Raw genomic sequence first — 23427 nt, 5'->3', positions numbered from 1 at the left:
ATAAGCATTTCAAAAGTAAAAGTATTGCTTTTTTTGCTTTAAAATGTACAAAAATAAAGATAAACATCCAATACAAAAAAGTGCAAAACGAAATATTCTGTAACAACAGTGTAAACATTTCAACAAAAGTGAAAGTATTGCTTATTTGCTAAAATGTGCAAAAATAAAGATAAACATCCAATACAAAAAAGTGCCAATCTAAATATTCTGGAGCACTGTAAACATTAAGTATTGCTTTTAAAATGTGCAAAATAAACATCCAGTCCAACACAGTACACAATAACCAATTCTACTCATTCCAGTGAGTGTCTAACAGTTGTAATGAAGAAAGGTTAGCATGTCTACATGCTTTGGTTCTTTTCTTGTTTACAATATTCCCAGCAGCTGAAAATAGGCGCTCAGAAGGGGTCGATGTGGCTGGAACTGAGAGCTAATTAGCCTTCACCTCAAGCCAGGATTGCAAGCGAGCTGAGCTGCAGTTTAAGTTTCTAGAAGGTCAACGGGCTCATAGTGATGTTACTAGTAGTTGACTGGGAGGTGTTTATTATCATTTGGGGAGAGTCTGCTGCCTGATGCTCACCTGCTAAACACCTATCTGCTCCACGCTGAAGCGATGACTACATGCGCTCTGAATACGCACTGCTGATTGGCTGATAATGCTGCGTGTGTACCAATCAGATGGTTGTGTGGGTGGGACAATGCTGCGTGCTGAGACAGAGGCAGACGGAGCAAAGCAGCTTGTTAAGACTTTAGCTTAGAAACTCGTTCGGTACACCGCCGTACCGAACCGAAAGCCCCGCACCGAAACGGTTCAATACAAAACACGTACCGTTACACCCCTAGCAGATACAAATGACACATTCATGTTTTTGTGTAATGATGACAACGTATGCTCGCGCGGACGATTGACTAGTTGATGGTTTTCTTTTCAAATGTTCGTTTATAGCCGTTGTGCTGCTATGATAGGCCATTTCCGCTCGACACAGTGTGCATACAACAACATTATTAGGCCGTTTATTGAAATACTCCCACACTATTGGCATGCTTTCCCCCCCTCGCTCGCACCGCTCGCATCGTCTTCTTTGATCGTCTGCTTTGCGCTTCGCCATGACGGTAGTGTGACGTCATTATGCGACGCGTCGACGCACAAAAACGGCGTCGACGTATTTACGTAACCGATGACGTCGACTACGTCGACGCGTCGTTTCAGCCTTATACTGTATTAGCTACATACATAAGAAAGTTGCATCCCTACCTTGAATAGATAAATATTTATGAGTAAATGAATATGTAGAACACCGTTTGGCTGACAGAATCTGATCAGTTTCTTGAAGCAAAGTGAAATAAAATGTCAATAAAATATACAGATGCACACTGCGGATGACGCATATTTTCCACTCATAAATAAACCAGGCAAGGGCATAACAGCAACATAATGTCAAGTCCTTAGCACAATACAAAAGCGGAACCACAAACCTTGAGAATTCAAAATAAAACCCATTTTAAGGAAAGATGTGCTAGTGACTGCATCAAACTGTAAATGTACAGTTATTTGTAAGTTTAAATATAAACACAATTCAGCGTTTAATTAAACGTATCCACACCCATCATTAGGGATGATGTTTGATAAGAAATTATCGAGTTCGAGCCAATTATCGAATCCTCTTATCGAACCGATTCCTTATCAATTCTCTTATCGAGTCCAGATAGGTTGTTGTATATGGAAAAAAACACACAATATTTGGTTTAACAAAAGCTCACTTTTATTATACAAGAAAAAAATAAAATCTAATAAATAAATAAATATTGACTGTTACCCCCCTAAAAAAAAAAAAAATAATAATAAATATTGACTGTTGTTACCCAAAGTATATTAAGTGGGATTTTTCAGAAAAACAAATATATACAGTGGGGCGGAATAGCTCCGTTGGTAGAGTGGCCGTGCCAGCAACTTGAGGGTTCCAGGTTCGATTCCCGCTTCCGCCATCCTAGTCACTGCCGTTGTGTCCTTGGGCAAGACACTTTACCCACCTGTTCCCAGTGCCACCCACACTGGTTTAAATGTAACTTAGATATTGGGTTTCACTATGTAAAGCGCTTTGAGTCACTAGAGAAAAGCGCTATATAAGTATAATTCACTTCACTTCACTTCACAGTAACACAAAAACAAGCTGTCTCTGTGATCACTATAGGTGTATAAATAATAATATAGTGTTAAATAAAATCAGTCCCTTGGGCACAAAACTGAAAATAATACAGCTCTCCAAAAAGTGCACTTCTGCTGCTATTTGACATAACTGTTTGTTAGAGTTAGAGAGTTAGAGTTTGAGTTTGAGTTTATTTCGAACATGCAAGCATACAACATGATACATCACAATTTCCAGTTTCTCTTTTCAACATGTTCGAAAAGGAGTAGGAAGAAGCAGAGCTTATTTAATCCTACCCCTTTTCTTTACATAACAGTTGCTGAAACTTTTTTATTCACTTCCTGTTCTCAATTTATTCACAATAACTCCATAGGTAATCACAATAAAAATAAATAAATAAATAATAGTAAGAATTTAATAATAATAATTGGTGAAGTAAGTCATATTTCATGTGATGAGATAAGTAAGATTACTTTAAGAATGAATGAATGGATGGATGAAATAAATTGAGAATGTTTGTCATGGTTCTTCTTCTTTGTACTTTGTAAACACTCTAAGCTTGAAGAGTTTCTTGAAGTGGATCATATTAGTACATTGTTTGATTGCTTTGCTTAATCCATTCCATAATTTAATTCCACATATTGATATACTGAAGGTATAGTAGTGTTGTACGTGCGTACAAATGTTTTAAATTAAATTTTTCTCTAAGATTATATTTCTCCTCTTTTGTTGAGAAGAATTGTTGTATATTCTTGGGTAGCAGGTTATAGTTTGCTTTGTGCATAATTTTAGCTGTTTGCAAATTCACTATGTCGTGGAATTTCAGTATCTTTGATTCAATAAATAAAGGATTTGTATGTTCTCTATATCCAACATTATGTATTATTCTAACTGATCTTTTTTGTAACACCGTTAATGAATGAAATGTACTTATCTTTTTTGTAACACCGTTAAGGAATGAAGTGTACTTTTGTAATTATTTCCCCATATTTCTACACAGTAGCTCAGATATGGTAACACTAGTGAGCAGTAGAGAATATGAAGTGATTTTTTGTCTAGAACATGTTTTGCTCTATTCATTATTGACGTGTTTCTTGCTACTTTATGTTGTATATTTTTTACGTGAGATTTCCAGTTCAATTTATCATCAATCATTATACCTAGAAATTTGGTTTCATTTACTCTTTCAATTTCTATTCCGTCTATTTGTATTTGACTTTCTCTACTACTGTTACCAAATAGCATTATTTTAGTTTTGCTGAGATTCAACGATAATCTATTTTTGTCAAACCATCTTTTTAATTTGTTAATTTCTTCTGTTATTATTTGTATTATCTCCTGTGTGTTCTCTCCTGAACAAAACGCTGTTGTATCATCCGCAAATAATACTAACTTTAAATCTTTTGTAACTTTACAAATGTCATTTATATAGAGATTGAATAATTTAGGTCCTAATATTGATCCCTGAGGTACACCACAGGATATATTTAGCGTTGTAGACATGTGTTCGCCTAGCTTCACGTATTGTTTCCTGTTCGTTAGATAACTTCTTATCCAGTTTAAGACTAACCCTCTGATGCCATATCGTTCTAGTTTTTTGATTAAAATATTGTGATTAATTGTGTCAAATGCTTTAGTTAGATCCATAAAAACTGCTGCTGCACATTTTTTACTGTCTATTGCATTGGTAATTTCCTCTGTTATTTCAATTAAAGCCATTGAAGTTGAGACATTAGCTCTGTATCCATATTGGTTCTCTTCGAGTATTCTATTTTTATGTATGAAACTCTCTAATCTGTTATTAAACAGTTTTTCAATGATTTTAGAAAGAAGAAGAAGTAAAGAAACAGGTCTATAATTTGTAAATTGATGTTTATCTCCAGTCTTATAAATTGGTGCAACTTTAGCTATTTTCATTTTGTTTGGGAATGTACCTGTTTGAAATGATAGATTACTAATATACCGGTACATTAATGGTCCTGAGATCTCTTCGATGACCTTTTTTATCGTTTCCATATCAATTCCATTACAATCAGTTGAAGTCTTAGATTTACATTTTTTCACGATTGTAACTATTTCCTCCTGTGTCACATTACTGAGGAACATGGAGTTGGGATTTCGCTCTATGGTATCATTATATTCCTCAATTGGAACTGGGTCTGGAATCCGTTCTTCCAATTTTGGTCCAATATTTACAAAATAATTATTGAAGCTTTCAACTACTTCCTTTATGTTGTCATTTTTTTATTTCCGTCTAAAAAGTATTGAGGGTAGTCCCTCTTTGTGCCATTTTTAATAATGCTATTGAGGATGCCCCATGTTGCTCTCATATTACTTTTGTTCCTGTCCAATAATTCACTGTAATATTCTTTTCTACATGATCGTAGTATATCTGTTAACTTGTTTTTATACTTTTTGTACTTAATTTCTGCCTCTATAGTTCTTTGTGCTATAAATTCTCTATATAGTGTATTCTTCTTCTTACAAGCATTTTTTAATCCTTTTGTCATCCATGGTTGATTATTCTTTCTCTGCTTGTTACTGAGTTGTATCCATGGACAATGTTTGTCATAAAGTATTATGAACTTGTTTAAGAAATGTTCATATGCTTCATCAACCTCTTTTTCATTGTACATATTGTCCCAATCTTGCTTTTGTAGCTCAATTTTGAAAGCAGTCATCCTCTTCTCTGTGCACAGTCTTCGAAATGTCCTTTTGTCTTCCATGTTCTTCTTGTAGTGTCCATCATATATTGTAAAAACTGGCAGATGATCACTAACGTCGGTTATAAGTAGACCACTTGTAGTGTTATTGTCAAACTCATTGGTAAAAATATTATCAATAAGCGTGGCACAGTGTGCTGTGATTCTGCTTGGCTTTGTGATTTTAGGATATAAACTGATGCTGTACATTGTATCAATGAAGTCATCAATAGACTTTTGCTTGTTAGGGTTCAATAAGTCAATATTAAAGTCACCACATAAGAACATTATTCTTTGACCATTATCCATGTAAGTAGCCTTGATCCATTCTTCAAATGTTTCTATATTTGACTTAGGTGATCTATATATACAACTGATGAAAATGTTTTTGCTTTTTTCCTGACATATTTCAATGGTTATACATTCTAAGATATTATCTATAGCAAATGACATGTTTTTTACCACTTTGTAGTTCAGGTTCTTCATCACGTACACAGCTACTCCTCCTCCATTTTTGTTGGTTCTGTTGATGTAGTTTAGTTCATATCCTTCCAGATCAAAATCTATTCCTTTTTTATCATCAATCCATGTTTCTGTGACAGCAATCACTTTGAATGGTTCGTTGATGTGTTCCAAAAAGTTCTTAATGCTGTTGTAGTTTGCATACAAGCTTCTGCTATTAAAATGAATAATTGACAATTTGTTATCACATGTAATGTTGCTATTATATTGATCATCTGTATAATAAAAACAATTATTACTGATGTGGGAGAAAAAAATTGTATCTGGATCTATATCATTTTCCAAATCCTGGTTTTTGTAATCTTTGTTGCAGAAATTTTTTAGTTCCATATTTTCTTGTTCTTTGATGTTGTTTCAATAATCTCAATAAGTGTAGGTGGATGTATTCCTGAATGTAGGTCCTCTTGTTTAGTCGTCCCTTGGAACATAGTAGTGTCGATGCTGAATTTGGGTGTTTGTTTTCTGTCAGAGTCCATTATCATCGTTGTTGTGGTAGCTGTGTAAACTTTAAAAATTGTCCAGGTCCTTGATGTCATGGACAACAATTACTCTTGCTTCTGGACCTCCATTCAGCTTGATGTAGATTTTACAGTTGGTGCTCCAAGTTCCCTGGATTTTTCCCTGCTTTCTCAAGTCGCGTGCTTTCTTGGCGATTCCAGCATTGCGTTTTGTGAGATGCTCATTCATGTACACATTTGTTCCCTTCAGCTTCTTTCCCTGTCTCAGCAATGCCATTTTAGATTTTCTGTTTACGAGTTTCACGAGCACAACTGGAGTGGCGTTGTTGTTTCTTCCGTTCAGTGGGATGCATGTTTCCATGGTATTAATGTCAATTTCAATTTCCTTTGATTGCAGAAAGTTGACCACTTGCTGTTCTGCTGAGATCATATCCATGTTATGATGCTTTGACATTTTTGCACTTTATTCCTTTATTGAAAGAAAATTCTATGAAGACAAAAGTTGTTTGCAAATGTGGTTACAATGCTAAAAAATGAAAAGTTAAAGCTAAAAAAATAAATACACTTTATTGAGTTAACATTATTTCTTTATAGGGGGAAAGATGTGATGTTATGAGCTAGGGAAAATAACAACTACACTACCCAGCATGCAACGGGAGTGACGAGCATGCGCGGTAGCCCCGAAAAGTGTTGTTGCATGTCGTCACGTAAGAATGAGGTTATGAGCACGCTGTGAAAGTAAACGTCAAGAACTCAGCCAACACGCCTCGTCTGCATTATTTATAATTAGACAAACAACACATATACGGTGTGATTTTGTTTTGTTTACAAGGAAAGAAAAACAAAAGTTCAATATGGAGATGTGTTGTATATATATGTATGTGCTGCGGTTGCAGTAAGAACGTTGCGACAGCTGCTGTAAAGGAGGTGCGTTGCTAGCCTGGTTGCTATGTTTCCGGTTGGTGGTAAAAGTGTTGGTCATGTGTTTGTACCCTGCTCAAATCTCTCAGTAAAGTTATTCATTGGAATTATACCTTTTGTTTTGAACTTTATTACACCTTGGAGCGCTTTTTCCCGTCCATTGTTTTCCTGCTTTCGCTATCTGCGCCCAATGACTGAGCTACGTCACGCCATTTCTTGTGATGTCACACGGGGCATTTCTGGTCGGGACGAGATTCGTTCCCAGGGATTCGAATAAAGAACCAACTCTTTTTCTTTACTATAGTGGTCTCGATAACGGGTACCGGTTCTCAAAAAGGGATTCTTTTCTTATCGAACAACCGGGAAAACCGGTTTCGAGTATCATCCCTACCCATCATGTGTATGGATAAAGGTGACTATGTTAACAGGAGGGTACCCTAGCACCTCCAAAACCCTCAAATCTAAACTCCAAACATCCCAGAACAAGCTGGTCAGATTACTTCTAGACCTCCACCCCAGATCCCACCTCACTCCTACCCACTTCTCCAAAGTGGGCTGGCTCGAGGTGGAAGACAGAGTAAAACAACTTGCACTGAGCCTAGTCTATAAAATCCGCTACACCTCCCTGATACCGAAGTACATGTCAAACTACTTCCTTAACGTAAATGACCGCCATAACCACAACACCAGGGGGAGCTCCACTAACCACGTTAAACCCAGATTCCGATCTAAAAAAGGTCTTAACTCATTCTCTTTCTATGCCACATCAATGTGGAATGCGCTCCCAACAGGTATAAAAGAAAGGGCATCTCTATCCTCCTTCAAAACCGCAATAAAAGTACACCTCCAGGCAGCTACAACCCTAAACTAACACCCTCCCCGGATTGTTAATAATCAAATGTAAACAATCAAATGCAGATACTTTTTCTTATGCCTTCTGATCTCCCTCTCTCTCTGTCCACTACTTGCTGTACATATCCTACCAAGTCAGACCTACACTGTTCCAATATCCATTTCTCTGTTCTCAATTGTTGATGACTGATGATAACAACCAAACCTAACCCCCCCTCCACACCCCGGATTGTAAATAATGTAAATAATTAAATGTGATTATCTTGTGTGATGACTGTATTATGATGATAGTATATATCTGATAGTATATATCTGTATCATGAATCAATTTAAGTGGACCCCGACTTAAAAAAGTTGAAAAATGTATTCGGGTGCTACCATTTAGTGGTCAATTGTACGGAATGGGTGAGGGCCGACATCCGGGCAACTGAGCTACATACGGGTTCTTCGAGCCATAGCAACCAGACTGGCGTTGAAAACAAACCGTTGCCATTACTCTTTAACCTATCGACCTACGCTGGTTAAACCCGTCATTTTGCCTCCAAAATGCCGAAAAACTGTGTTGTTTTTGGTTGTGCTAACCACAACTGGAAACAGGGAAAACAAAGGTTGTATTTTGTTCTGCCAAAGCGTGATAAAAGCCCACAGAGACGAGATAAATGGCTCGCAGCTTTACACTGGGAAAACGAGGACGGTTCTCACTGGAGTCCCCCAAAGTCCCGGGTCGTGTGTTCGGATCACTTCGTTTCTGGTAAATATAAGGAACAAAAATCCACCTTCTTAACCACAACTTGGCTATACGTCCGTGCTAATGTTGTACTTGTTGAATTTGTACATTATAACGTTCGACAGCTGAAGTTGTTGTTGTACAAAAATAACATGCGGTATATACTATATAGTCTATAGCCTAGCTAGCTATTTTCGAAAAACGGACAACGAGAGGATACCAAAGGCAGCGTTAAGATGGACACCACCGGGAAAACGTAAGCCAGGGCGGCCAAAGAACACCTGGCGAAGAACAGTTGAAGGGGAGCTGAAAGAGATGAAGCTTACATGGGGCGAGGCACAGAGACGAGCACAGCAGCGAGATGAATGGCGTCGAGTCGTTGAAGCCTTATTTCCCATCCGGGAAGAAGAGGAATAAGTTAAATAAGTAAAATACTATATAGTCTATAGCCTAGCTAGCTATTTTCGAAAACCGGTTTCGTTTAAATTTGCACTTAACAGTTGGGTTTTTAAAAACCAATAAACCCTATAATTTTTATGTTTCCATTCAATACATGTACCCCTCAAATCTCTCAATATTTGTACACTAACACTTGATCTTGTTGTTGATAACTTTCGCGTCTCTTTCTTAATAGCGCGCAGGCCAAGCTAACTAGCAAGCTAAGCTAAGCCTGAGAAGCTTTAAAGTTCACTGAGACGAGTCTGACGCAAATAATACATTTCCTTTTTTTCACACGATATGCGAATAAGTAAAAATGCGTAAATGAAGGATTTAACGCCGACTTCCAAGCCACAACGCTCGTTAAATGCTTTTTCTGTCAATGCTGTGTTCGCTGTGAGCTGGTTTGTTTTCAACGAATTCCCGGTTGCTAGGGGATTGGTAGGCGGAAGTGACGTAGGTCCGCCCTCACCCATATGTACTTCACTGTGCAACCTACTAAAAAAAGTCTCAATCAATCAATCAATCAAAAACATGGTTAAGACTGACCCGTCAGACATTACAATTAAAACGTTTATATAATGCTAAGCAATTCACACATTTTACGAAAAGCCCTTTAAAACGACATTGACAAGTGTACTTACTTCAAGCGGTTACTTATTTTACTTTGGAAATAAATAACGGAAGTTACATTCTACCTGACGTCGTGCACAAACGTAGCTTCATTATTTATCATTTCCGAATCATTCAAAGTGTCAACACTGTAGTAGCTTGTCTTAGCTAAACAACACGACATAAAAACTGTGATGACGACAAATATGTCCCATAATAATATAGCACATGATTGACATTTATGGCGGAAAACAGGAGCGGCATAGCAAGACTGGGACGATGCTGTGTTGCTAGCTTTACAACCCGCTAGCATCAAGCAACCACACAACAGTTTGACATTCGTGTGTGACGTCACTCACATTTGTCCTCCACACGTCAAACGTACACATTTTACCTTTGGCCTCACAGTCAGCACAATATTTGTTGTCGTCCTCTCTCAGCAGTTTAGACAGAATGGCCTGGTGTTGCTCGTTCAGTTTCTGAGCTTTTTCTCTTTCTGACCGCGTCGTCATGTCGAACAGCGTCGGGATGATAGTCCTTTGGAATTAGAGGCGGCACATGAAGAGAAGAACGGAAAGATGTGCTAAAGAGGAAGTCTCATCCCCGGTCAGCTGCGGCGCAATGTGTGTGTGTGTGTGTGTGTGTGTCTGTGTGTGTGTGTGTGTGGGTGTGTTTTGTGTGTGTGTGTGTGTGTGTGTGTGTGTGTGTGTGTGTGTGTGTGTGTGTGTGTGTGTGTGTGTGTGTGTGTGTGTGTGTGTGTGTGTGTGTGTGTGTGTGTGTGTGTGTGTGTGTGTTAGCGTGCAACCTGCTAGCGGGGTAACACTGTGCATCCACACCACAGCGGCATCTATGCTGCGTTCAAAGACCGTCGGATGTTTCACACGCCCTTCTGAACACATCCGATCCAAGATTTCTATTCACTGATGTAAAGTGGCTTTCTCTGTCTGAATAAAGCTGAACATGTCATATTATATGTGTGATATTCTGGGTTGGAGTCAATAACCGGGCGAGGTGATGAAGTTACGTCTCTTTACTTCAGACTTCAGAACACACTGCCTCACTTACCGGTAGTGTTGTGTCGTTCGCGAACGATTCGTTCGAAAGAACGAATCTTTTGAGTGAACGTACTGAACCGAATCACTTCATGAACTGATTCGTTCCTTTCTCAGTTCAGTTGAGCTCCTCCGCGACCATGCCGGTATGAGTGGAACTGGCGCATTCTGTGACTCACTGAACCCTCGACGTCGGCGAACGACGCAGCCAATGAGAGGGCCGGGGGAGGGACTGAGCGAACGATTCGTTCACCGCGGATTAACGACATGAATCACTCAGTGAACGTCAACGCTCTCGCTCTCTGCTCTGCTTGCCCCAATGCCGCGAGTGATTCTCCCCCCGTCGCGGGGATATGTTTCATGCCATTGGCATCCGTTCTCCATTCATTCTCCAAGCTAACGGCTAATGTTGACTCAAGCCACATGAAAACAAACACACGTCCCCATTATCTCAACACCCCTGATTGTAAATAATGTAAATAATTCAATGTGATTATCTTGTGTGATGACTGTATTATGATGATAGTATATATGATAGTATATATCTGTATCATGAATCAATTTAAGTGGACCCCGACTTAAACAAGTTGAAAAACTTATTCGGGTGTTACCATTTAGTGGTCAATTGTACGGAATATGTACTTCACTGTGCAACCTACTAATAAAAGTCTCAATCAATCAATCAATCAAGAAAATCCGTGCAGGCTGAGCAGCAACGACGCGAGGGGGAGGGGCGGAGGGTAACGTGTAGGGCAGGCTGTTTTGAGAAGATTTAAAATAAAAATAATAACTAATGTATGTACACATACATTGGCTATTATTTACACAGTTATTGTAACAAAAATAAAATTCTCCTTGGGGATCAATTCTGATTCATATTATCATTATTATTATTATCCATTCTACTGCAACTGTTGTTGTTGTTGTTGTTGTTGTTTAGTAGCTATCATCATCATTATAATAATGCTGATTTGCAATTAAACTGTACTGCTGCTGCAGAAGTGATTCGGTACACGTACTGAACTGCGGCCACCGTGTGGCGTTGTCAGTCACTGATTCTAGTGATCCGTACTGTCAAAAGAACTGCAGAAGAGATTCGGTACACGTACTGAACTGCGGCCACCGTGTGGCGTTGTCAGTCACTGATTCTAGTGATTCGTACTGTCAAAAGAACTGCAGAAGAGATTCGGTACACGTACTGAACTGGCCACCGTGTGGCGTTGTCAGTCACTGATTCTAGTGATTCGTACTGTTAAAAGAACTGCAGAAGTGATTCGGTACACGTACTGAACTGGCCACCGTGTGGCGTTGTCAGTCACTGATTTTAGTGATTCGTACAGTCAAAAGAACTGCCGATCCCATGAAAACAAGCCACATGAAAACAAAATGAGAGTAGACTAGTAGAGGAGACAGAAAGAAGGGGCGGGGGGTAAAGTGTAAGCAGGCTGTTTTGAGAAGATTTAAGATAAAAATAATAACTAATGTATGTACACATACATAGGCTATTATTTACACAGTTATTGTAACAAAAATCAATTTCTCCTTGGGGATCAATTCTGATTCATATTATTATTATTATTATTATTATTATTATTATCCCTTCTACTGCAACTGTTGTTGTTGTTAGATTAACGCGAGTCCCTACACAGTGTGCGAATGTCTGCACTGTACTGTCTGTACTACGCACGCCCCCGCCCCCAATTTTTTTTTTTTTTTTTGGAGGGTGGGGTGATTCGGTGAACAAATTATTTGAACGAATCAATTTAAGGAACTGATTCTAGTGATTCAGTACAGTCAAAAGAACTGCCGATCCCATCACTACTTACCGGCAGGTAATACAACGTAAATCGTTGGCCAACCAAAAAGTAACCACAGAACACTATATCCAACATTCACCAGGAGATGGCAACAAAACAACTTAGAGCAGTAGTCCCCAACCACCGGGCCGCGGCCCGGTACCAGTCTGTGGTACCGGACCGCACAAGAGTCCATTATCATCGTTGTTGTGGTAGCTGTGTAAACTTTAAAAATTGTCCAGGTCCTTGATGTCATGGACAACAATTACTCTTGCTTCTGGACCTCCATTCAGCTTGATGTAGATTTTACAGTTGGTGCTCCAAGTTCCCTGGATTTTTCCCTGCTTTCTCAAGTCGCGTGCTTTCTTGGCGATTCCAGCATTGCGTTTTGTGAGATGCTCATTCATGTACACATTTGTTCCCTTCAGCTTCTTTCCCTGTCTCAGCAATGCCATTTTAGATTTTCTGTTTACGAGTTTCACGAGCACGACTGGAGTGGCGTTGTTGTTTCTTCCGTTCAGTGGGATGCATGTTTCCATGGTATTAATGTCAATTTCAATTTCCTTTGATTGCAGAAAGTTGACCACTTGCTGTTCTGCTGAGATCATATCCATGTTATGATGCTTTGACATTTTTGCACTTTATTTCTTTATTGAAAGAAAATTCTATGAAGACAAAAGTTGTTTGCAAATGTGGTTACAATGCTAAAAAATGAAAAGTTAAAGCTAAAAAAATAAATACACTTTATTGAGTTAACAAGAAATAAAAAATAAAAAAATTAAACTTTTTTTGTTTTTTTTGTTTTAATTAAATCAACATAAAAACACAATATATACATTATATATCAATATAGATAAATACAGTCTGCAGGGATACAGTCCGTAAGCACACATGATTGTATTTCTTTATGACAAAAAAAACCAAAAAAAAATACCAGAACCCCCCCCCCCCCCCCCCCCCCAGTCTTTGGGACAAATGTTCAAGCGTTGACCGGTCCGCAGCTACAAAAAGGTTGGGGACCACTGACTTAGAGCACTCTATTACAATATGTACTTAGAATTATTTGGAGAAAGTAATGTTGTTAAGACAGCTTCATAGCCCTCGTTATGTCGAAGCAAATTGCTCTTTTGTTACTATGCCATTTATGACATTTGGGGACGGCCACCATCCCACACAGCAGAAGACTCCTATACGGATCCGCCTTCAAGTCGTCCAACCCGCGTTACTGTCACATTCGTTTTGGCTCCGCCTAGAGGATATAGCTCCGCCTCTGAAAATTGTACGGTCAGACAGCTGATCCTGAGCGGACCCGTGTCTGATTCGCGTACGCGGACGCGGCAAACTAAACCGGCGCGCGCCGCCTAGAGTTATAGGCTCCGCCTACGCGCGCTGAGCCGACCAATGTCTGCATCCGCAGACGTGTACGCGCCTACTAGCGTGTACGCGCATGAGCCAAGATCGATCATTTCTGGACTTTCTTTGCTGGAACACGAACGTAAGTATAGATTTATTGATTTATTGCTACATTCACAGTAAAGATCGGCCTTTGTGTTTCCATCATCATTTATGTATGATTGTAATGACGTTGTTTGATATTAGGACTGGCAGTAAAACTTTATATTCTGTAAAAAAAGGCTATTTTATTTAAAATGGAATAGCAATTTCGGCAGAATATGTTATGGTAGTTAAGTAAAGTTTCTTTGCTGTGTATTTTCCCAGCGCCGCCTCCCAGAATGCTTTGCATGGGGACGTGCGTCTGACGTCACGTATCCAGAAAATTCGAAATGGCTGCACGCGGTAGGTGAGGCCCGAGCGAAGAAAAGTGGAAAAGAGTGTTATTCGTCGAAAAAACCCACACAACGACGGTCATTTTTTCGCCGTGCTATTGTAAAATTGTCTTTTATCTGTGTTTTGTGTTCCGGGGGACCCCGACTCCAGAATTTGAAAGTTTCCCGCGTGAAGCCGGTGAGTAACGTAGTAAATGAACGTTTCAAAAGTTCAATACAGTTAACTTAGGCTATCTTTTGTTAGACGCTGTGAATGTGTGTAGGTTACATGCTACGATATTCCACATATTTCCAACTGGTTGAAACGAAAGCGTATTACTTTATTGTCAGTGTTGTTTAGGCCCAGGTCGCTAACGTTACTTCGTTACTGTCAACAACGTAACGTTAAGGGTAGTGGAAACAGCCGTTCTTTGCTATTAATATGAGTGTGTATTATTTATTTCTTTATTCTCTAGTGGAGCTCGAGATCCTGTTTACTGTGGACTAGCTGTGTGTGACGCCCTGTTGTTTTTGTTTCCATTAAAAAAAAAAAGGTATGTCTATTATGTGTTTTTTGGCATACTTAATTGTAGAAAAAAATATAAAATGAGGTGATGTGAGTGGGAAAAATTGCTGCACATATTAAGTATCCTTTTTCTTGATCTATATTTTTGTTATTTGCTGATGTATATATTTTATACACTGTTTTTTATTTAATTAATTTATTAGAGACTATTTTATGCTTTATTTACCTTTTTTATTATTATTATTATTTTATTTACTATTATTATTATTATTTCCACATGTAAGCATAAATAATTGATCATATTAGTACATTGTTTGATTGCTTTGCTTAATCCATTCCATAATTTAATTCCACATACTGATATACTGAAGGTCTTAAGTGTTGTACGTGCGTACAAATGTTTTAAATTACATTTCTCTCTAAGATGATTTTTCTCCTCTTTTTTTGAGAAGAATTGTTGTATATTCTTGGGTAGCAGGTTATAGTTTGCTTTGTTTATAATTTTAGCTGTTTGCAAATTCACTATGTCGTGGAATTTCAGTATCTTGGATTCAATAAATAAAGGAATAAAAATGTTTTTCACGATTGTAACTATTTCCTTCTGTGTCACATTACTGAGGAACATGGAGTTGGGATTTGCAATCTGAGGCAGAGAATGAGGAGCTGCCAGAAAAAAGGAACAGGAAGCCATTGTAAGTGTGTTCCGTCTTGTTTTTGTCATGTTTCTACAGTAATAGGTTATTTCCGGTAGCATTCAAAAATAGACCAGAGATGCTTTTGCTATATGTATATTTGGCAATTTTGGTATTGCAATAATCCTAATGATATGGTTACCCAACAGCCATCGTCTCGGGGACTCGGATGATAGCGAAGAAGACCCGGGAAATGGTGATTTCGCATCTCTGGGGTTGGCAAGCCAATTGCACAGGCAGAGTAAGGAATAATCTCTTAACATCAAAAAAAACGAAACCACCACATTAATATTAAAGATATGGTTAACATTCTTAGTGCTAAAGATATTCCCCTCTCCTTGTATCCCTTCTCCCAGCTCCACCGTCTCGCCGAGTGCCAGCAAGAGTCATGAGTACTTGTCAACTCGACTCCTCAACTGGAGATAACTTTCTAGGTAAAGACTGATCTCCGAAATAATATCTCAGCATCCAGTAACCATGGTTAACAGATCACAACCATTTAATACCAATGTATCTCCCTTAGCACCTCACCATGGGGAAGGACGTATTCATATGCCTTCACCAGCACATGCATTAAACATGCAGAGAGTTACACAAGGTAGGGACTGATCTCTGTATACACTACACCCATAATTTCAAACCCTACTTTACGATTGAGCTGAAGTTCTGACTATTATGACCTGTACTTTTACCTTTCTTATAGTTCTTACCACCTTGGGGCACCATTCAGGTAAAATCTCAGCTCATCTTACTTGCTTATTTGTATACACTAACACCTGTGCATGCTTTTGTCCACGTTGTTCCTTTGACGATGAATAAATACCCCTTTTCTTTCTTTCTACATTAAGGGTGCCTTTTCATCTGATTACATTTATAATGAACAGGGACATTGCGGTTGTCCCAAGTGGATGGTATGATGATGGGATGGTTTTCTGGCCCAGCTATAAAAACACCAACAGAATTAAAAGGGCCACTTTAAATGAGGAGCAGCATGAGCCAAACTGGCCAAGATTTGACGTTTCTGTTGTCCGAACTTGTGGTATGCAAATTCATAAATTTCTTGTTTAAAAATAACGTCATAGTTGCTTCTCTTTATGCTTGGAATAACCTATTGTGTCTATGTTCTGACCAGGTCTCTTGTAAGAGAGAGACCTGATTTATCATCATCAATAATAATAATATTCTGTTCAGCTCTACAGCTAATTTGAAACTCATGTTCATTTTAACATATTCAATTTTAGACAACTACAAAGATGCATTAAAAATAATGCAACAATATGGAAAGGGCTGCGACACCTCAGACCTGCAATCTGAGGCATAGAATGAGGAGCTGCCAGAAAAAAGGAACAGGAAGCCAGTGTAAGTGTGTTCCGTCTTGTTTTTGTCATGTTTCTACAGTAATAGGAAGGTTATTTCCGGTAGCATTCAAAAATAGACCAGAGATGCTTGTACTATATGTATATTTGGCAATTTTGGTATTGCAATAATCCTAATGATATGGTTACCCAACAGCCATCGTCTCGGGGACTTGGATGATAGCGAAGAAGACCCGGGAAATAGTGACCTCGCATCTCTGGGGTCGGCAAGCCAATTGCACACGCAGAGTAAGGAATAATCTCTTAACTTTGAAAAAAACGAAACCACCACATTAATATTAAAGATATGGTTAACATTCTTAGTGCTAAAGATATTCCCCTCTCCTTGTATTCCTTCTCCCAGCTCCACCATCTCGCCGAGTGCCAGCAAGAGTCATGAGTACTTGTCAACTCGACTCCTCAACTGGAGATAACTTTCTAGGTAAAGACTGATCTCCGAAATAATATCTCAGCATCCAGTAACCATGGTTAACAGATCACAACCATTTAATACCAATGTATCTCCCTTAGCACCTCACCATGGGGAAGGACGCATTCATATGCCTTCACCAGCACCTGCATTAAACATGCAGAGAGTTACACAAGGTAGGGACTGATCTCTGAAATATTAGTGTATAGATAGGCCCCTTGGGTATTATCAGTCATGGTTAACTGATGGCTCTCTCACAATGCCCACCTCACTAGGAACGGCAGTCCCTCCTCGACTCCCTCCACCCCCCTCACCAGCAGCCCTCAACATGTGGCAGACAGAGGAGCCTGGATCCAGCCTGGCCTACAGGCCAACACGGCGAGGGGGAAGAATGGCCGACAACATTTCCTGCTCTGGTGAGCAATAACTGACAAATACCGGATGGTCATTCTGTGCCACAAATTTTGAAAAAAATTCAAATTCACAAGCAATCACATATTTTCTTCAAACTTTGTCAATAACTTTTGTCATTAACTAAGGTCAACAGCTAATGTCAGGATTATGAGTAATGAGGATAAACACTGAAACATGTTAATTTTATACTGCTGTTTGTCAACAGCGCCTGAGGTAATCCACATCCTTAGCCTGCTGGAAACTATTAAGCACAACCAAGACCAGCTGATTGCGAAGGTAAACTTCTTAAGCCTTGAATAGGTCAATAATTCATAATGACATTGATTTTGATTCATTATTATTTTTTAAAGAAAGAAACAGCCTGCATGGCAGCTTTGTGTGATTAGAGTAAACATTGCTACATTTTCTTGTTACATTTCACCTGTTTGCTCTTTAAATACCACTTTTAATGTTTTTTATTTATTTTGATCGTATTTTTTAAAAATGTGCCCTGGGGCCGTTAAAAAATGACCTGCAGCCCGCAAATGGCCCCCGGGCCGCACTTTGGACACCCCTGGCCTACACGAATACAAACATAGAATGATATAATAAGAAAACAATGTCAACCTCCCAAAGTTGGGTTATGGATATTTATTTATGCCCCCCACGCCCAACCCCCCGCCGCCGTCATCCAACAGAGCCAAACAACTACTCTGATCAAGGAACCGAATAACGATATTGTTTGAACATTTTGGATGTCTTGCACACCTATACCCTGATCACAAATTCATAGTTTACGCACCTTATTTTAACCATCTCCAGTAACTTTAAGTCATGTTTTTTTTTAAAAAATGTAATCTCCTTAATACCTATCACATATTTTGTATTGTGTAAGCATACTTGGCTTTGGATGCTACATACCATAAACAAACGTATCTGTCTTGTAATCTTGTTTGATTACAGGTGCTGTGAGAAAAAATGTGTTGACAAGGTCAGCCACGGACGCTGAGGTCACCAAACACGCCATCAGGTGGTTCAATTTGGCGGGGGATCGGGCAACGAGGAGACGAGTCCCGCCTCCACCTCCTCAGGAGGAATAGAGATGTATACGTATAAATAAACAACCTTTTATTGGACTTCTTGTCATTCACCAGTTATTCATTTTCTGATATGTTAGCTGTGCATGGAGCAGCATTTCGTTGAAGTTGTAGCCTAATAGATTAAATATGTATATTTACTTTTTATATATATATTTATATATTATATATTTACTTTATAGAGTGAATTGACCATTTTCTGTTTCTGCCTATTGACAATATTGTTAGTTTAAAAATACAAGGCAATGCATATGTAAGCCTATATTGCTGTAGTAGGGCTTAGTGAATTTTTTAGTTTCCTATTTTATCCTACAGCAAGAACAGAAGGGATTTTGAAAATAAGATAAAGGATCCAAAACGGCCAGATGAGCCAGGGTTTTTATGAGTCCGTTGCTGGTCCGCGGCGGGATGTTAGGCTTTGATCATGGGTGCGGAACAGATGCAGCGCGCCGCCACGGCGGCTACGCGACCCGCCTCCGTGGCGGATACGTTCCTGAGAGGAAGTGGACGCCGATGCGGGTCCGTTTCGCGGTTCCGTTCCGGAAAGCGCGATACCTCCGCGGGGGATCCGCCGCGGAGTGTTTTTGCTGTGTGGGATAATAATTATTTTATTAGATGCTTTTCAAAAGCACTTTAGTGTTATTTGAAATGAGTTACTAAATTACAAGCAAACAGCATACATATGCAACAATGTGCAGAATGATACAGCTGTATTACATCGATGTTTGAAGATTTGTATTTAGACTTAGACTTCCTTTATTGTCATTCAAATTTTAACTTTACAGTACAGATAAGAACAAAGTTTTGTTGCATTAGCTCGTTGTAGTGCAGGATAAAAGAGCAATAAGGTGCAGTGTTTGCATTTTCAAAAGAAGGCGCAGACAAATAGATTACTGTACAGATAAATATATTGCACTTTTGCATATGCATCCAGGCAGGGGCGTCACTAGCTCTTAAGGACAGGGGGGGCTTAGGCCCCAGGAGATGCAGGATGCGAGCGAACGTAGCGCACGAGCACAAAACTTCACAAACGGCTAACAAAGACTTTGAAATTATTCATTTTTATTATTATTATTTCAATCGGTTTAGTTTCAATCTGTGTTCAGTACAACAACAAACATGGGTTTGCACAGTGACATTTTGTTTACAGCATCAACAAGAAACAATTACTTGCATGATCCTTCAAGATACACTGAAACACAATGAAAGTCGTGGCATTAGCCTCTATTTTTTTTAAAGGCCTACTGAAATGAAATGTTCTTATTTAAACGGGGATAGCAGATCCATTCTATGTGTCATACTTGATCATTTCGCGATATTGCCATATTTTTGCTGAAAGGATTTAGTAGAGAACATCGACGATAAAGTTCGCAACTTTTGGTCGCTGATAAAAAAGCCTTGCCTGTACCGGAAGTAGTGTGACGTCACATGTTGAAGGGCTCCTCACATTTGCACATTGTTTACACCAGCAGCGAGAGCGATTCTGACCGAGAAAGCAACGATTACTCCATTAATTTGAGCCAGGATGAAAGATTCGTGGATGAGGAAAGTGAGAGTGAAGGATTAGAGTGCAGTGCAGGACGTATCTTTTTTCGCTCTGACCGTAACTTAGGTAAAAGGGCTCATTGGATTCCACACTCTCTCCTTTTTCTATTGTGGATCACGGATTTGTATTTTAAACCACCTCGGATACTATATCCTCTTGAAAATGAGAGTCGAGAACGCGAAATGGACATTCACAGTGACTTTTAACTCCACGACAATACATCGGCAAAGCTAATGTAACAGAGCTAACATGATAGCATCGTGCTTAACTGCATATAGAAACAGAAGAAATGAGGCCCCTGACTGGAAGGATAGACAGAAGATCAACAATACTACCAAACCCTGGACCTGTAACCACACGGTCAATGCTGTGCCGCCTGGCGAAGCCTAGCAATGCTGTTGCTAACGATGCCATTGAAGCTAACTTAGCTACGGGACCTCGACAGAGTTATGCTAAAAACATTAGCTCTCCACCTACACCAGCCCTCATCTGCTCATCAACCGTGCTCACCTGCGTTCCAGCGATCAATGGCGCGACGAAGGACTTCACCACGATGATCGTTGCGGTCGGCGGCCCGGAGACGGAGGAAGTCAACCCAGACAGGTGTGGACAGCGGCGCGGCGGCGGACGGCGTTGTAGCTTTCGACGACACCCCGGCCGCCATCAGAGTCGGCAAGAAACATATATTTCCCCAAAGTTACGTACGTGACATGCACGCACTTACGGGCAAGCAATCAAATGTTTGGAAGCCAAAGCTGTACTCACGGTAGCGTGTCTGCTATCCAACTCAAAGTCCTGGTTGTGTTGCTGTAGCCAGCCGCTAATACACCGATCCCACCTACAGCTTTCTTCTTTGCAGTCTCCATTGTTAATTGAACAAATTGCAAAAGATTCACCAACACAGATGTCCAGAATACTGTGGAATTATGTGGTGAAAACAGACGACTTAAGCTGGCCACCGTGCTATTCCAAAATATCTGCTTCAACCCGTGACGTCACGCGCAAACGTCATCATACCGAAACGTTTTCAGACGGAAGTTTCCCGGGAAATTTAAAATTGCACTTTATAAATTAACCCGGCCGTATTGGCATGTGTTGCAATGTTAAGATTTCATCATTGATATATAAACTATCAGACTGCGTGGTCGGTAGTAGTGGGTTTCAGTAGTCTTTAAATTAGCAACATAGAGGCTAATGCCACAACTTTCGCTCACAATACAATAATTTTTTGTTCCCAAATATTTTGAAGTTGCACATATTACATTTTGGGCACATATGTGACTAAAATGGTTGTAAATTCAAGCCCTGGAAATATTACTTAATTACTTGAATTAAAGTAATATCTGGATCGGGATAATTTGGCTTGTATATAATATATTTATATATATATTATGGCAAGCCGTTAAGAAATTAAATATATATGGAAGTCTGAATAGAAATGAGAAACATTTATATATACTGTAAATAAGAAAGACTTAGTCTGCTGATCTGAAAAAGAGCCAAAGCTGTCAAAGAGCTGAGGGACCATCTTCAAAGTGCAATGCTAAAACAAATAATGCAAACAACATTTAACTTCCAGGGCTTGAGATTAAAGTAGTCCCGTCGCCCCGGGGACGGTAAAAAAAATGCACGGGACGAAATTAAATGCTCCCCGGGACGATGGCTTTTAACCATTTTTTTTCTTTTTCTTTTTATGTATTTATTCATTTTACATTTTATATTAAATATCTTGGTATTTCCACCCTCTGAAAATCCTATGAAATGTTTAACAAGCCATCCTATAATAATACAACAGCTATTAATGTAACAATACAATAAAACAAACATATTTAATGATGTTGTTTTCATTATTTTAACAATAGGCAAATGTATATTACTTTATATAGATTCTACAAGAAACACAAAACTTTATAAACTAAATTATTTACAATCGCAGACACAAGGTTCTTGTTCTGCAGTGCTGTGTGCTAATGTGCTTCGTACACCTGCAGGACAGCAAGCAAGGTCGCAGAGAAAATGCGGACTGGATTTTGAGTGATGTGGGCATTTTCTATATGAACAAGTGGAATGGATTGGATACCGACGCACTAGAGGGGCTCTCTGCCTTACACTATGAAGTGAGGGGAAACTGAGTGAATAATGAAAGGTTATATGATTATTTATTTAAATTCATATTCGGCCCACTTTATAATGAATATGTCGGCATGTATTTGTAAAAAAAATAAAAAAAAAAAAATAAAAATAAAAAAATATATATATATATATATATATATATATATATATATATATATATATATATATATATATATATATATATATATATATATATATATATATTAACACCAAATTATTTAGGGGGGCTTAAGAACATTTTAGGGGGGCTTGAGCCCCCCTAAAATAGGCCTAAACAACGCCAATGTGTGCAACCATATGCTGTCACGTGATTTCCCATGTTGCATAATGCATATCCAGTATAGCAAGTATTGTAGCTTCAATGCCGACCCCCATTCAGGGTGCTCCCCCCCCCCCCCCCCATCCACACACCTCAACAAGCAGTCAAGTCTAAACCAACTCACTCTGACTCATAATTTGCTCGTTTTTTACCGTTCAACATTTTCATAGTGAATAGCAAGTTTAAAACTGTGATATATTTGATATTATACCATATTTTAGGGTCCTTCTGAAGCTGCCATTTTTTATTTTATAGTTCTGGTCCTAAAAATGTCTAAAGTTAAAGTACCACTGATAGTCACACACACACTAGGTGTGGTGAAATTATCCTCTGCATTTGACCCATCCCCATGTTCACCCTCTGGGAGGTGAGGGGAGCAGTGAGCAGCAGTGGTGGCCGCGCTCTGGAATCATTTTGGGGATTTAACCCCCAATTCCAACCCCTGATGCTGAGTGCCAAGCAGGGAGGTATTTGGTCGTTGGTATGACTCGGCCGGGTTTGAACTCACGACACTCTAACCACAAGGCCACTGAGCAGGTTAATTGTCTGCAGGTACAATTGTCCCCCAAAATAAACACAGTAGTGATTTGAGGCTTATTTTCTAATGAGTTTAAGCAGATTTTGAAAGACCCACGTTTACATCCAAAATGTGGGCGGGCCTGCATCAGCCTGCTGACGTCACCTACAGAAGACAGGAGGTAATTTCATCTAGCGTAGTTTGTGTTTTGCTAGCTTCTTCGTCATGACTTAAGACATTTTTGCAAAGAATTTGAAGGAATGGTCAAATATATCTGACTGATGCATTGTTGCAGGTTGTAGCAACACAACTGAAAAAGGGGTCAGCATGCATACATTTCCAAATAATGAGGAAAGTATGGACCTCTACAGTTAAATTGACTCATGCAAAATGGAACGTACCAAGCAAGAACAGTGTAATTTGAAG

At 39.1% G+C, this 23427-nt stretch overlaps 2 protein-coding genes across 2 annotated transcripts in view; one reads left to right on the top strand and one right to left on the bottom strand.

Annotated features, from left to right (window-relative positions):
• Window positions 1–10207, bottom strand: part of smap1 (small ArfGAP 1) — a 260078-nt gene extending 249871 nt beyond the window's left edge. The window contains exons 1-2 of the mRNA XM_062058838.1: window positions 10185–10207; window positions 9774–9916 (exon numbers count right to left, since the gene is read on the bottom strand). Coding sequence (XP_061914822.1) covers window positions 9774–9891 — 118 coding nt within the window. The 5' untranslated portion in view covers window positions 9892–9916; window positions 10185–10207. The remainder of the gene's footprint in view (window positions 1–9773; window positions 9917–10184) is intronic.
• The window catches only part of b3gat2 (beta-1,3-glucuronyltransferase 2 (glucuronosyltransferase S)), a 639688-nt gene that overhangs the window by 461338 nt on the left and 154923 nt on the right, over window positions 1–23427 (top strand). The gene's annotated exons all lie outside the window — the stretch shown is intronic.

The sequence above is a fragment of the Entelurus aequoreus genome, linkage group LG09 (genome assembly GCF_033978785.1).
Source record: "Entelurus aequoreus isolate RoL-2023_Sb linkage group LG09, RoL_Eaeq_v1.1, whole genome shotgun sequence".
Lineage (NCBI taxonomy): Eukaryota > Metazoa > Chordata > Actinopteri > Syngnathiformes > Syngnathidae > Entelurus > Entelurus aequoreus.
The sequence above is the reverse complement of the archived record's forward strand: the minus strand, read 5'-3'. Positions and strand labels throughout refer to the sequence as shown.